General features: G+C 37.9%; 1 protein-coding gene across 1 annotated transcript in view; it reads right to left on the bottom strand.

Moving 5' to 3' along the window:
- Window positions 1-11,634: 11,634 nt before the first annotated feature.
- Window positions 11,635-13,862, bottom strand: part of LOC136837927 (SCAN domain-containing protein 3-like) — an 85,709-nt gene continuing 83,481 nt past the window's right edge. The window contains exon 2 of the mRNA XM_067102800.1: window positions 11,635-12,150. Coding sequence (XP_066958901.1) covers window positions 11,635-12,150 — 516 coding nt within the window. The remainder of the gene's footprint in view (window positions 12,151-13,862) is intronic.

Genomic DNA, 13,862 nt, shown 5'->3' with positions numbered 1-13,862 from the left:
TGGGGAAGCAAGCTGGTGTATAGGCAGCAGTGATGGTTGGTGGGGGAAGCCTGGTGTATGGCAGCAGTGATGGTTGGTGGGGGGAAGCCTGGTGTAGAGGCAGCAGTGATGGTTGTCGGGGCGAAGCTTGGTGTATAGGCAGCAGTGATGGTTGGTGGATGGAACCTGGTGTATAGGCAGCAGTGATGGTTGGTGGGTGGAACCTAGTGTATGGGCAGCAGTGATGGTTGGCAGCAGGGGAAGCCTGGTGTATAGGCAGCAGTGATGGTTGGTGGGGAAGCCTGTGTAGAGGCAGCCTGGTGTATAGGCAGCAGTGATGGTTGGCGGGGGGAAGCCTGGAAGCCTGGTGTATGGCAGCAGTGATGGTTGGTAGGGGAAGCCTGGTGTATAGGCAGCAGTGATGGTTGGTGGGGAAGCCTGGTGTATAGGCAGCAGTGATGGTTGGTGTATGCTAGGCAGTGATGGGGCAGGTGGAAGCCTGGTGTATGAGCAGCAGTGATGGTTGGCGGGAAGCCTGGTGTATAGGCAGCAGTGATGGTTGGTGGGTGGAAGCCTGGTGTATAGGCAGCAGTGATGGTTGGTATGGCAGCAGTGATGGTTGGTGAGGGAAGCCTGGTGTATAGGCAGCAGTGATGGTTGGCAGGGGAAGCCTGGTGTATTGGCAGTGATGGTTGGCAGGGTGGAAGCTTGGAAGCCAGTGATGTGTATGGTGCAGTGATGGTTGGTGGTGGATGGTTGTGATGGTTGGGGGAAGCCTGGTGTATAGGCAGCAGTGATGGTTGGCGGGGCAGCAGTGATGGTTGGTGGGGGAAGCCTGGTGTATAGGCAGCAGTGATGGTTGGTGGAAACCTGGTGTATAGGCAGCAGTGATGGTTGGCGGGGAAGCCTGGTGTATGATGGTTGGCAGCAGTGATGGTTGGTGGGGGGAAGCCTGTGATGTGTATGGTGTAGCAGCAGTGATGGTTGGTAGGGAAGCCTGGTGTATAGGCAGCAGTGATGGTTGGTGGGTGGAAGCCTGGTGTATAGCAGTGATGGTTGGCAGAGGGAAGCCTGGTGTATGGCAGCAGTGATGGTTGGCAGAGGGAAGCCTGGTGTATAGGCAGCAGTGATGGTTGGTGGGGGGAAGCCTGGTGTATAGGCAGCAGTGATGGTTGGTGAGGAAGCCTGGTGTATGGCAGCAGTGATGGTTGGTCAGGGGAAGCCTGGTGTAGCAGTGATGGTTGGCAGAAGCCTGGTGTATAGGCAGCAGTGATGGTTGGTGGGGGAAGCCTGGTGTATAGGCAGCAGTGATGGTTGGTGGAAGCCTGGTGTATAGTGATGGTTGGTGGGGGAAGCCTGGTGTATAGGCAGCAGTGATGGTTGGTGGGGGAAGCCTGGTGTATAGGCAGTGATGGTTGGTGGGGAAGCCTGGTGTATAGGCAGCAGTGATGGTTGGTGGGTGAAGCCTGGTGTATAGGCAGCAGTGATGGTTGGCAGCAGTGATGGTTGGCAGTGGAAGCCTGGTGTATAGGCAGCAGTGATGGTTGGTGGGAAGCCTGGTGTATAGGCAGCAGTGATGGTTGGCAGTGAGGGAAGCCTGGTGTATGGGCAGCAGTGATGGTTGGTGGGGCAGCAGTGATGGTTGGGGGAAGCCTGGTGTATAGGCAGCAGTGATGGTTGGCGGGGAAGCCTGGTGTAGGCAGCAGTGATGGTTGGTAGGGGGAAGCCTGGTGTATAGGCAGCAGTGATGGTTGGCGGGGAAGCCTGGTGTATAGGCAGCAGTGATGGTTGGTGGGGGGAAGCCTGGTGTATATGCAGCAGTGATGGTTGGCGGGTGGAAGCCTGGTGTATAGGCAGCAGTGATGGTTGGTGGGGAGATGGATGAAATCCAGTAAAGGAGATAAAAGGATACTACGGCATAGTGGTGAGGCGCCCAAGTGTTTTTATTCTCATTGTGATCGAATGAGATACAAAGTTGAACTATTTAAGTTGAGAGATAAAGTCCCGTTACTGGGGAATTCAGTAACACTGAGGATTTATGAAGAAGAAACGGTTGACCAAGGTTCTTTATTGTTGTTCAGGCTGTTGTTGTACTTATATGCACATAACAGGATTGTATAACGTGCAAAATGTACATATTTTGGAGACTCTTTTTGAAACTTGTTTTCTTAACATAGCGTGTTAGTAGAATATTACTGCAAATACTGCTATGATATATTCGTTTTTGAAATTTGAGACCATTTTTTGGGGGGAAAGAAATACTATACTGCCACTTGTGAATAATAATGAACATTTTACAAGGGACTGGTAGCATTAATAGAGGATATTAAATTTCCTGTTTGTTATTGTGTTCCCCTATGAAAAATGTTACATAATTCATGGAGCTATAACAGAGCCATGCACAGACAGACAGACACGCATATATATATATATATATATATATATATATATATATATATATATATATATATATATATAAGTGTATGTATGTATAAGTATTAATATTATATATATATATATATATATATATATATATATATATATATATATATATATATATATATATATATATATGTATATATATATATATATATATATATATATATATATATATATATATATATATATATATATATATATATATATACACACACATGTTTATGTTTATATATGTGTATGGGTGGGTGGGTGTGTGTTTTGTGTTTTATAGTAATGCCTAATCTGCTTGTTTACATAGTCATGTATTTGGTGTATAAAAGCAAGCATACGTTTATTCCCAAAACGAGTGGTGACAGGATGTTTTTGAAGAAATTTTTTCCATCTGGTGACCCCGATCATATGTTTTAATCTTGCACTGTCCGGCACATCGTGGATTATAAAAAAAAAAATCCTGGATGTAAAACAAGTAAATACTAAGGAATAGGAAAACGCCTAGGAAAATTAATTCTTAGTCACCGAGAGTCAGTAATTTTCCATCGAACATCGGTGTCTGTTTCCTAACAATGATTCTAATCTTCACCGTAGCCATTCTTTTCCCTTGCCGCCTCAAGATAGATGTCTTAGTTCTGTTCTTTTGTGAGGATTCAGTGCGAGTTGCCTTAAAATGTATTGCGTACCCTTCAGCCAATATAATTTATCTTGGAGACAATAGAATTTAAGAGCCTATTCATTAAAAAAGAGTGCCAAATGTTCATAAGGTTAGAATTCCTATCCTTGTCATCGCGTTCTTTACAATTGTTAATTAGGCTTGGAAGTATTTTCCATTTGCTTCTCTCGCGTAAGGCATTTTAATTTACATTATTCATCGCTTCGACGAAGACATCTTATATTAGACTTTATGCTGCAGGTGTTTTATCGTAGTGCTTTCCAGCAAAAGAATGTAATCAAGGGCAAAGAATTGCTGCTCTCTTCTTTAAATTGAGGAGCGCAGCCAAGAAAAACTTGTTATATGTAAAAATTTTATATGAATAATTATACGGCTTTTCGTGCTTTAAACGGATGGTTTCATTTTATGCTGGCCATTACCTTTCTTCTTTTAATTGCTTATGTGAATTAGACTTTTCATATTTTTGTCCAACTCCATTAAGTTGCCAAAAAAAGATTTATGTAATATACTTACAGCAGAGAAAATTAGTTACTCAGTTTGTGTTCTTTATTATTAAAAAGGGTTGTAGTAATTTGTGTAGGCTGGGGTAAAAAAAAAAATGTTTTCAACTTAATACTGTTCTTGGCCATATGGAATGACAAAACATGACAGATTAACATTTAGTCTGTTTTGCTACCTGTTGCAAATAATGCTTAGCTTAGCATCCTCGACAAGAAGGGCAATTCGTTTTATGTCTTAACTCGTTAAGGTCTTAGTTTTTCATTGTCTCCTCTTTCTTTCTAGGAATATGCATATTACTGATTCTGTTGTAATAACTCCAAGAAGTTGCATCGCTACTAACATTAGCATGGCCGAAACTTATGAAACAATAAATCCACAAACTTGATTTTTATAGGAAGTTCAGAATAAAACGTAGTCATGTGCTTATTGGTTACGTATAAATACAACAGCTACCAACACACGGAATTTGGATCCACATGGTTTTACGTCTTACATTAATTTGATATCCATAATGACGGTACCTTTGACATGTAGAGACGTAGTAACACTAACAGGAAATCAGCTTTAAAGCAAAATTATCAGCTGGTAAGGGTTGTAAAAATTTCCAGGAGGCCTTCCTTCACGCTGTAAATCTTCATGGGGTTAGATAGTCGATGGTCGATCAGGGAAGTCAAGATGCCTTAATTTTTCTCTTATTATTCTTAATTTTTTTGTATTCAGATCAGAACAACCTGCTGTAATCATTTAAAATAAAACAGTAAAAAGAAGTGTGGTGGCATTTCGCTGTCATAGAGTGAAGTAGGGCATGCTGTTACCAAAACCTGTAAACAACTGGTTCTGGAGTATACCGCAAGGGTTAACAAATTCTCAAGATTCTTTTGCATTTTCTTTGTTGTTGGTCTTTTCAGGTGTATAAAATGTTTATGTTTTATCCATATGTTGTTTTTAGATACGAGAAATGTGTCCTTTTAAAACTAAGCGCATTCAGAATCAAAATTTATATCAATTCTAAGACTCCCAGGCTAACAAAAAAAAAAAATGTTCTATCTTTGGAATATTTTTTACCTTTCCATTTTGTGTGTATCGGTTCCTTTGATTACGATTTTGCTTTTGATACATCAAATATCATTGCAAATTTTCTTATACTTCATTTATTGTATGGCGTACTGTTTTTTTTTTTTTATCCTTAATAGTAATGATGGTAAACTTTCGTGATTTACCAGTAGGGGTCATGAACAGGGAAATTCGGTGTTTGTGTCTTTCCACGTCCTGCCGAGGTTTGGAACTCTCTTTGTACCTTCTTTTAGGCACAGTTAACGATGCCGTCTGACATGCAAGAAGCAGATCTTTCGTTTTCTTCACATGTAAACCCCACTATTTTTATTTCTTCCTTCTCCTGTTTCAAGCGAACTTGACTTGAATAAGAACCTTGAGTTTCCACCCTTAATGGAACTTCCCTTGCAAAAAGCTTAGTGCCACTATAACCGTTTCTGACAGATTATGTTCCATATATTATAATTTGGTCACATGACCTTATTAACGTTGTAAATGCGATTTTAACTACGGTAGGAAAATGATTCGCAATTCTTAGGATTTTATATTATTATTAATATTATTATTATTATTATTATTATTATTATTATTATTATTGTTGTTGTTGTTGTTGTTCCTTTCGAACATAGTTGTATTATAAGCGGGGCACTCTTCTAGAGACATCTGTACCTCATTTTCTTTGAGCTAACGAAATATGGTGTGGACGTAATACCATTTCTACTTGCTTATTATTAGTATATGTCATTCTTGCAATGACGACTAGTCTGTGCAGTGGAGTCTTTCCTGAAAGAGTGAAAAAATTCTACAATGCAAATTACTAGTCAAGAATACTAGCTGATATGAGTTAGTACTGAAAAAGAATGAGTATTGAAGAAGAATGCTTACTTATGGGTGACAGCTGAATTTGAATCATCGTTAACGGAAATAACACTGCATCGTTGTCAACAAATCTAGTCAGTGTATTAAGGGCTGTTTAAGAACATTTTAAGTGCTAGTAAAGACAGAGAGAGTGATTCACACATGAAAGTCATGGACCCCGCCGAAGGGACTCGTATTATCGAAATTCAGTTTTCTGTCAGTTTCCAACATGTGAAGCACCAACATAGACGACTGTCCGGCAACATAGAGTCGACTACCCACCCTCGGCCTTGTACAGAAAGAATACGGTCCTACAATCTGGATTATCTCTGGAGGGAGAAGTGGAACCAGGAACTAATTTAGCTCATCTCCTTTCCTGCCGTTCCTGCTCATTAAGATACCTTGGGGAGTGCGTTTTCCTCGCTTTGCTGGATTAGAGAGTCTTACGCCGAGAGAGGCGTGTGAAACTGCTAAGGGTTTCTTATGGCCATACCGAGGCTCATTGTAAGCTTTTCTTTTGAGTACTGTATTCGGATTTTAGGACTGAAGATTTGATAGTAGGTTATTTAACCTTTTGAAACCTCATTGCTAATTGCTACTAAACGTATTCTGTTCTGTTTCAGAACAAATTATTTACTTATCGTAAGCACAGTCTTTGTATGTTCGTTTGCGATTCTGGACAGCCATATTGTGGCTAGAAAGTATGTCTGCTTAATGTTATATATATTAGAAAATTCAGGTCATTTCCATAGTTCTGTTGACACTGCATAGCCTTAGGCTTAGAGCCCCTCGTTTTCTTGCAACAGATGCCTTTTTAAATGTTGCATGTTAGCCTTAGTTAAGCTTCCCATAATTCGTAGTGTATTGCTAAATTTGCCATCGGCTTTGGGTAGTGAGCCGACATTTATAATTGTAAAAAATGTTGCTTTCACGAATGCCGAGAAGGTCATGACATGCGTTATGAACAGACATATTGATGGCTAATTTATTGCCATCGAATATTACCTCGACGTGAGTCTATACTCCTTATAATTCTATTTCTGTCTTTATTTACAGTATGTAAAGTTTCTTGCCTTTGCATTTTCCTAATAACTTGAAGATGTCTGCATTAATTATTTACATAGCTCTTGAAACAATATTTGATTCTTGATTTTAGTAGGTGATTTGATTAGAAGCATGTTCCGTTGACTCTTTAATGGTTTAAAAAAATCTTGATTTTAAATTCTTGAGAGTCTTGCTGTGTCTCAGTTCAAAACCTAAACCACTTAAACTACAGCTGAAGATCTCCCTCGCAGAAATTTTTATTCGTAAAATTTTACTCACTAGTTTGGTTTCTTGGATTCTTTGCATCGTACAAAATTGTTGTACTTTTAAATACTGGTGTAATCAATATCGAGACCACTTTCTGAAGGCGGGGATGTCAGTCAGTTTTTACTGCAAAAAAATTGTCTCTAAGCTTTTCAAATCTTAAATGACACTGCTCGTTGCTTAGACAAACCGCGTTGACGTTGTTTTTTAGATACTTTATGAAAATTCCGTACGTAGCTCATGATGAAATTTGCTATGTTCTGAGGCCTTTATTTTCCTTGGAAAATTTTAGTACACAGCTGCTTTATGCAACAGTTATTTTGTACAGTGTACCTGCTTTAAACGACATTTTCTGTCTTAAACAAACTGCTTTTATGTATAATAATACTTTCAAACTGCATTGCCGTTTTATTTTAATGGTGGTAAGAACTTCAGACTATTCTTTAAATCCACATACACGCTAATTTGTAGAGCTATATAGGTCCCGTGCGGTTATAATAATTCTCACTTATATTTCTTCATTTAATGTTATTTCACATCCATGCTATTTTTAGTCTGCTTTTGTTAAGAAAGAGAAGATTTATGCAAGCAACTTCTATGTGCACAACGGCCTAGGAACATACACATGCATATGCAAATAGGTCTTTGCATACATGGTATTTGCATACATATATTAAACCTTACAAATTGACAAACACGTCAATATTCATCGTTTGATATGAATTTTTGATATTCACTGCTTGTATATGAATAGGAGTTTTATATAATTTGTCGTAATTTGCATACTCCTCAAATATGACATTGTGTAATAGTTGTAATTAGCTTCAGCTCCAACACCCCACCCCCACCCCCACCCACACACGCGCTCGCCCACACTTTTTTTTTGGACGGCAATGTTTCAAACTGTTCAAACACTCTGCAGAATATGGGAGTAATTTCACATTCATATTTGCTCTTTTTATTATACATTTATCTATTACCCATATCTTATACCGTTCTCTTTATCAGTATTCATGAATTGTTAATTGTTTGTTGTTGTTTGTGTTGCTGTTCCAATGTTTATCTATAGAGTTGTTAGACTCTCTCTCTCTCTCTCTCTCTCTCTCTCTCTCTCTCTCTCTCTCTCTCTCTCTCTCTCTCTCTCTCTCTCTTTATTTATTCGTATTAGTATCCAAAAGTGATTTCTCTCTCTTCTACCAGAGATCTTAGTAAAATTCAAGCTCATTCGGCAGTCAGATTATTTCCAAACTAAAATTACAAACGGGCTTCCAGGGGGAAGTAATATCTAATTGTTTTGTATTTTAGTTTTTAAATACGCATGTTATTAATTTTTTAAAGACAGCATAATTTTCATGCTGGACTCATACTTACATTTTTCTGTGATTTCTAAGTGACGTTGAAAATACGATGGGAAAGTATGCAGAAATCTATTTGGAAATCATGAACAGAAAGGACAGGAAGAGATACGTGACCTCAGTTTGCTACATAAACATGAAGAGACCAAATTATAAAGTAATGTTAATACAGGCTATTGAATATGCTTTCAGACAATATGAAATTCCATAGAAATGCCTGGTTTTCTGTCGTACTTCAATCTCTCGGACAGGTAAAGAGGACGTCGTTTCATTTTGTGGAAGTATGTTTCTGGCCGTCACTTATGCCGTATCCTTGGCTAGGATTTCATGATAACTCATTTCAGTGCTTTGAAATCCATTTAAATGTAGTTTTGTTATTTTTGATGTTGTCACCGCCTGAAAACGAGCGTCAGTTGCTAATTATCGTGGTCAGGGTCAGCACTATTTCAAGGCACGTTAAAATTCATCTGTTTGGCTCAGTCGTTCCTCTGTTTATCTTATTAATCATGAATTTAACTTTCCTTTTCTACGCACGATTTAAGTGGAAGAGTGCGTTTTTTCTTATTTTCACTGTGGGTAATTTTAGTCTTTATTTCCTTTCGGGATTTTTTTTTTTTTTTTTTTAATCTTAGGTCCTTTGAATAAAGCAACACTAAGCGTGGAATTCACGGAATGTTATATTATGATTTTTATCACTGAATAGACTTTTGAGTGAGTACTTTTATTTTTATCGCCCTGTCATATTTCCCCTTAATTAATTATATTTTTAATGGAATGACTGTTGTCTATAAAAAAGAAATAAAATCAGTGTACAAAAATAATAGAATAGCCTAGCAACTTGTGGGGATAACATTTTTTCCCAGAATACTGTTGTGGTAGCTATAAATATAACTTCCAGCTTGTTTACATTATCATGTAATGCGGTTAATTGAGGTCTGGCCATAATGGAAATCTAAGCCAGACTGAAATGTTTTTGGAGTCTTTGTCATCAGTTCCTTTGTAGGAATACTCCCATTTAGTAAATTTCGTTTTAATTGTAAACCAAAAAAGTAAATGTCTGGGATTAATTTTATAGTGTTGTGTTTCTTACTTTACTGTCACAACATTTGGTCATAGTTTCATATAAAGTTTCAGTATTTTGTTTCTGAGAATTTTCGAATTTATAGATTTTAACTTGGCTGACATTGTCATGATTAGCTCTCACAGTCTGGATTTTAGTCTGCTTTTCTTCCCTTCCCTGTAAATATGAAATATTAATTTAGGAAGGAATATACTTATATTTCAGCTATTATTCTTGCTTTTTCTCTTGCGAGCTAAATGTTTAGCCCAGGTAAGGGTTAACCGCTGTTTGAATTTTAAAAGTTTACAAGAAAATATGTATTGAGTGTTTTCGCTTCATGATGACCTTAATTAAAGTTGCTATTATTGCTTTTATTGGGAAGGAAAAGAAAAATGAATTAAAAATGTTGAAAACAATTTGATGGATGTTTTGAATTCACAGAAATATTACACAAGCGATGATCAGAACGATTATATGGAAAAGGAATCAACGTTTCGATTATACAATTTCCCACACAATGGAAGTATTCTTTTAATATGAATATAATCACCACCTAATTCTAGCAGACTCAGATTTATAGGCTACCTCCTGTCTTTTGAATTGTCTCCCAGTGAGCTTTGAAGATAAACAGAAAATCTTATGGCATATCCTTTACAGAGCATGTTAGCCAGAGCAGCGAGAGTATAAAGTAATTAATGCTCGGCAAAACTTATTTTTCAATATTCAGTATTAATGGTAAGTTTTTGTCCCCGCATCCTAATTCAGAGTGTTTTACAAATGCCTAAATTATACATTTGTTTGTTTGTTTGTTTGTTTTTGAGCTGTATTCCCTTCGTAAAGTATCGAGTGTTATCTGGAAAATGAAAATTACAAAAAGATATCCGTTTATTGGATGCAGCCAAGTTCTGTGACTTTTTTCCCCTTTTGGTGTACTTCAGGATAATAAACAGGAAGATAAATGATAGCGTAGTAATGTTTGAAGGACAAGAGGAAAAACTGACATAAAAAAGAAAGAATTAGGTAACAGAAGACAGCAGGTAGATGAAGCGACTAAAATAGAGAATAGGAAAGGGATATTATGTAAGAAATAAAAAAACAAAAACGGTAAAAGAGAGTGAGGACGAAAATGAAGGAATCACTAAATATAAGTAGAGAAAATGATGTGGTAAAATAGTAAACGAAATAACAATATACTGCATGTGGAAGAGGGGAAGCGATGAAAAGATGTCACTGAAATTCAGCAAGTGAAATTTCAACCTCGTCAAGAAAGATGCTTGAGACCAGCAGTTGGCAGGGTGTTACGCACGCACATGCAAGCACGACACGTACAAGTGTCTGCACTGAAGACTAGACCCAAAGAGGTATAGAGTTGCATGTGTTGAGAAAAGTGCATTGAAGAAGATGATCACTGAGTCTATATACTTCTCTCTAAGGACCAAATTTGCCTCTGGTTGCCATGGCAACCATCGAGGAGAACGTCGGTTAAGATGAAACTCACCGAAGTGATAAATAGAGTTGGATTTTTTGTTTTTTATACTTGCCTTGCATGTTTTTTATTTATTTATTTATTTTGTTGTATTTAGTGAAATGCGTTTATTTTATTCTTTACTTTAATAATAATTCTATGGCTTTGAAATTAATTTACAGACCTTGTCTTGTTTGTCATTATTACTTATATACAACTTATTTGTATAAAATCCTGCGCTCGCAGGGTCTTCGTATCATTATGTCTTCAGTGCTTTTAGAAACCATTAAACGATCGAAAAGGTTGAATCATTTATTTATATGGTAGTTCACTTTAATCTCTCCTTTTCTCAGCCAAAGAGGCGCTTTATTCTAATGCACTTTATTTTGTAATACCTTTCAGTTTACATTTTTATAACACTTTGGGTTCACTCTTTTTTTATTATTAATGTTATACAGTTATAATTGCGTTATTAATGTAATTGTCAACTATTTTAATTTCTTTTTACACTTCCCGCCTTTGTTCTCTTATTCACTTGACCATTTGTTGCAACTGCTATGTAGGATATGAATCTGTTCCATGTATCTCTTTGGATATGACAGCAGCATTGACCATACGTGAGCGGAGAATTTCCACGAATAATAAAATGTTGTCGAGAAATTTATTGAGTGAATTTTCTCTTTTAGTGTTTCTCAACCTTTTTCTGGTGGTGGCCCCCTTCAGTCCAATGCAAGTTCTTGTGGCCCCTCCATGCCAACTTTGAGTTCTTACCCGCCCCCCATCCGTCCCTCACCTTAATTAATGGTTCTAGTTTGAATAGTACCATGTACTCAAAACACTAATTTCAGGCATAAATCAAATAACAATATTAATTGGAAAAATATTTATTTACAAAAGGAATACAAAACAAGGATACGTGTAGGTACAATTGGCTCTATCTTGAAAGGTTTCAGTGGGATCCCTGTGACTGGTGCAGGGCTGCCAACTTGTCAATGTTTGGCTTGAAAGCTGTCAGAGAGAGACGTAAATCGCCTCTTTTTTCTATGTCAAGGCAATTTCGTGTCTTTGACAGCAAGTACATCACCCGACTGAAACCAGTCTCAACCAAGTAAGACGTGGGAAAGGCAAGTAAGAGCAACTTCACATCTTTCCAGAGTAGTGGGTACTTCTTATACACATCTTGATTCATCCACAGCTTCTGGTGTCCTCCACGCTTGAACCTTGCTTGAGCTGTTGTGTTATTCTGAAGTTCAATGAAACTTTCTTGTAGGGTGACATCAACTTCAGATGCATCAGCAATGAAGGGATCCACAAACCAGTGTGGCATAGTCATTTGGAGTAGGTCAGAGAAGCGAGTTTCCACATCATTATGCAGCTGCTTCAGATGGTCAACATACACTGCTAGGTCATCATCAAGCAGCTCGGTGATATAACTGCTAAGGAAGGAAACTGTGCAAACTCCCGTCTTCCAAGGTTCAACCAGAACAGCTTGAGTTAAATGGTTTCCTTTCAGGAAAACAGGGTGGAGTCATTTCAACTCCAGCACTTTGATTATACTTTTACCACTCCAGCCTTTTACCACAATCGTTTACTGCTTAAAAATTTCATTGACAACTAGAGAGAGAGAGAGAGAGAGAGAGAGAGAGAGAGAGAGAGAGAGAGAGAGAGAGAGAGAGAGAATATTGAATATTTCGCTGTCTGCAAAAATTACTGGGTATATTGAATCGAATGTTGTTTAAACTAAACTCAAACATGATAAACAGAATATTCAGAGCATAATAATGATTAATTTCAAAATATTACACATTTATATATTTTGTGAGTCCTAAATTTTCTGTGGCCCCCTGTGGGCCCCCATTTTTCAAATTTGGCCTTGTGGCCCCTGAACAAATCTCATGGCCTCCAAGGGGTCCATTTGGCCCACGTTGAGAAACGTGGCTCTAGAGAATTCAAATATCGAAAGTTATAAAAAAAAAACTAGAATTCAATTCGGGGAATAGAGGAAACGAAACCAAAAACAAAGATGAAAGGCAAAATACTAAAGTACGAAAAATTGAAGCAGTGTACCACTGATATCCGCATATATGTTTGCACATGGACGTACATCTGCACATTTCAACAAGCACATTGTCACACTCGCACTTCAAGTTTCATTCTCCGTTAAATACACGCACACTACAATACATACATTATATATTGATACGTGGGTCATTCGGCTAATGAGTGTAATAATTACTTAATTGGATTTGTATTGCCTTGCTTTACCTAAGACCCACGTAATTCTGTCAATTAAGGCTAAAATTAGCTCTGAAGGACAGATCGTGAATAGATCAGGTCGCCAGTTAACACTAGTTAACAAAGCGTAGAGGTTTATTTCATAACCACATGAGTGAATTCAGCAAACTTACTGGAATACTAGTTTCAGCAAAAGTAAAATAAAATGGAAAGGATTATTTACAGGAGCTAACAGCAGCTCAGAATATTAATCCTACTTAGGACAAACCTCAATGCTACACAAACATGAACGCAACAGATTTATGTGCCTCTCAGACGCTTAAAATATAAGGCAATTGGCTGCAAGGTCGAATTGAGGCTTCTTGGTATTGATGGTGCAGATTCTTCTCCAAGAAAGAGGATTTTTGTGCAGGCCCAAGGTGTGCACAATTCTGGAACAAGACGTATCCAGATTACAATCTTGCTTACAGAAACTCTCACTCGTCACTACTTAATCACAATGGGATGATTCTTATGTCAAGAATAATACTTTTAACACCATGGAGGATAAGTTATGAGACTTCACTAGACAACAATAATTGTACTTAATAGATGACTTCATAAATGGGATATGATTTACTAGGATTTCTTAGTCAGTGACTGTTTAAGAGAGAAAATTTGAACAAGTAAAAATGAAAGTTTCAGTCGAAGGGAAAGAACTGGGAGTATTCGTCAAATCAGACTTATCCCTGGGTTAGCTAATGCAGTGGTCAGTTGCATAAAATTCCTTGGTCCGTTAGAATAACAGTTTTCTCCCTCGTTTGAACAAAGGAAGAGAAACAAAGGAGTGCTTGGAGGGGAACACGTACACGTCCGTGCTCTGTAGCAGCCGAGTGTAGAGTCTCTTGACGCCGGGGCAGCTTCTCGCTGTTTGCTTGGAAACTCCTCCTACCTGGGGCCTGA

The sequence above is a fragment of the Macrobrachium rosenbergii genome, chromosome 4, assembly GCF_040412425.1.
Source record: "Macrobrachium rosenbergii isolate ZJJX-2024 chromosome 4, ASM4041242v1, whole genome shotgun sequence".
Classification (NCBI taxonomy): domain Eukaryota; kingdom Metazoa; phylum Arthropoda; class Malacostraca; order Decapoda; family Palaemonidae; genus Macrobrachium; species Macrobrachium rosenbergii.
The sequence above is the reverse complement of the archived record's forward strand: the minus strand, read 5'-3'. Positions and strand labels throughout refer to the sequence as shown.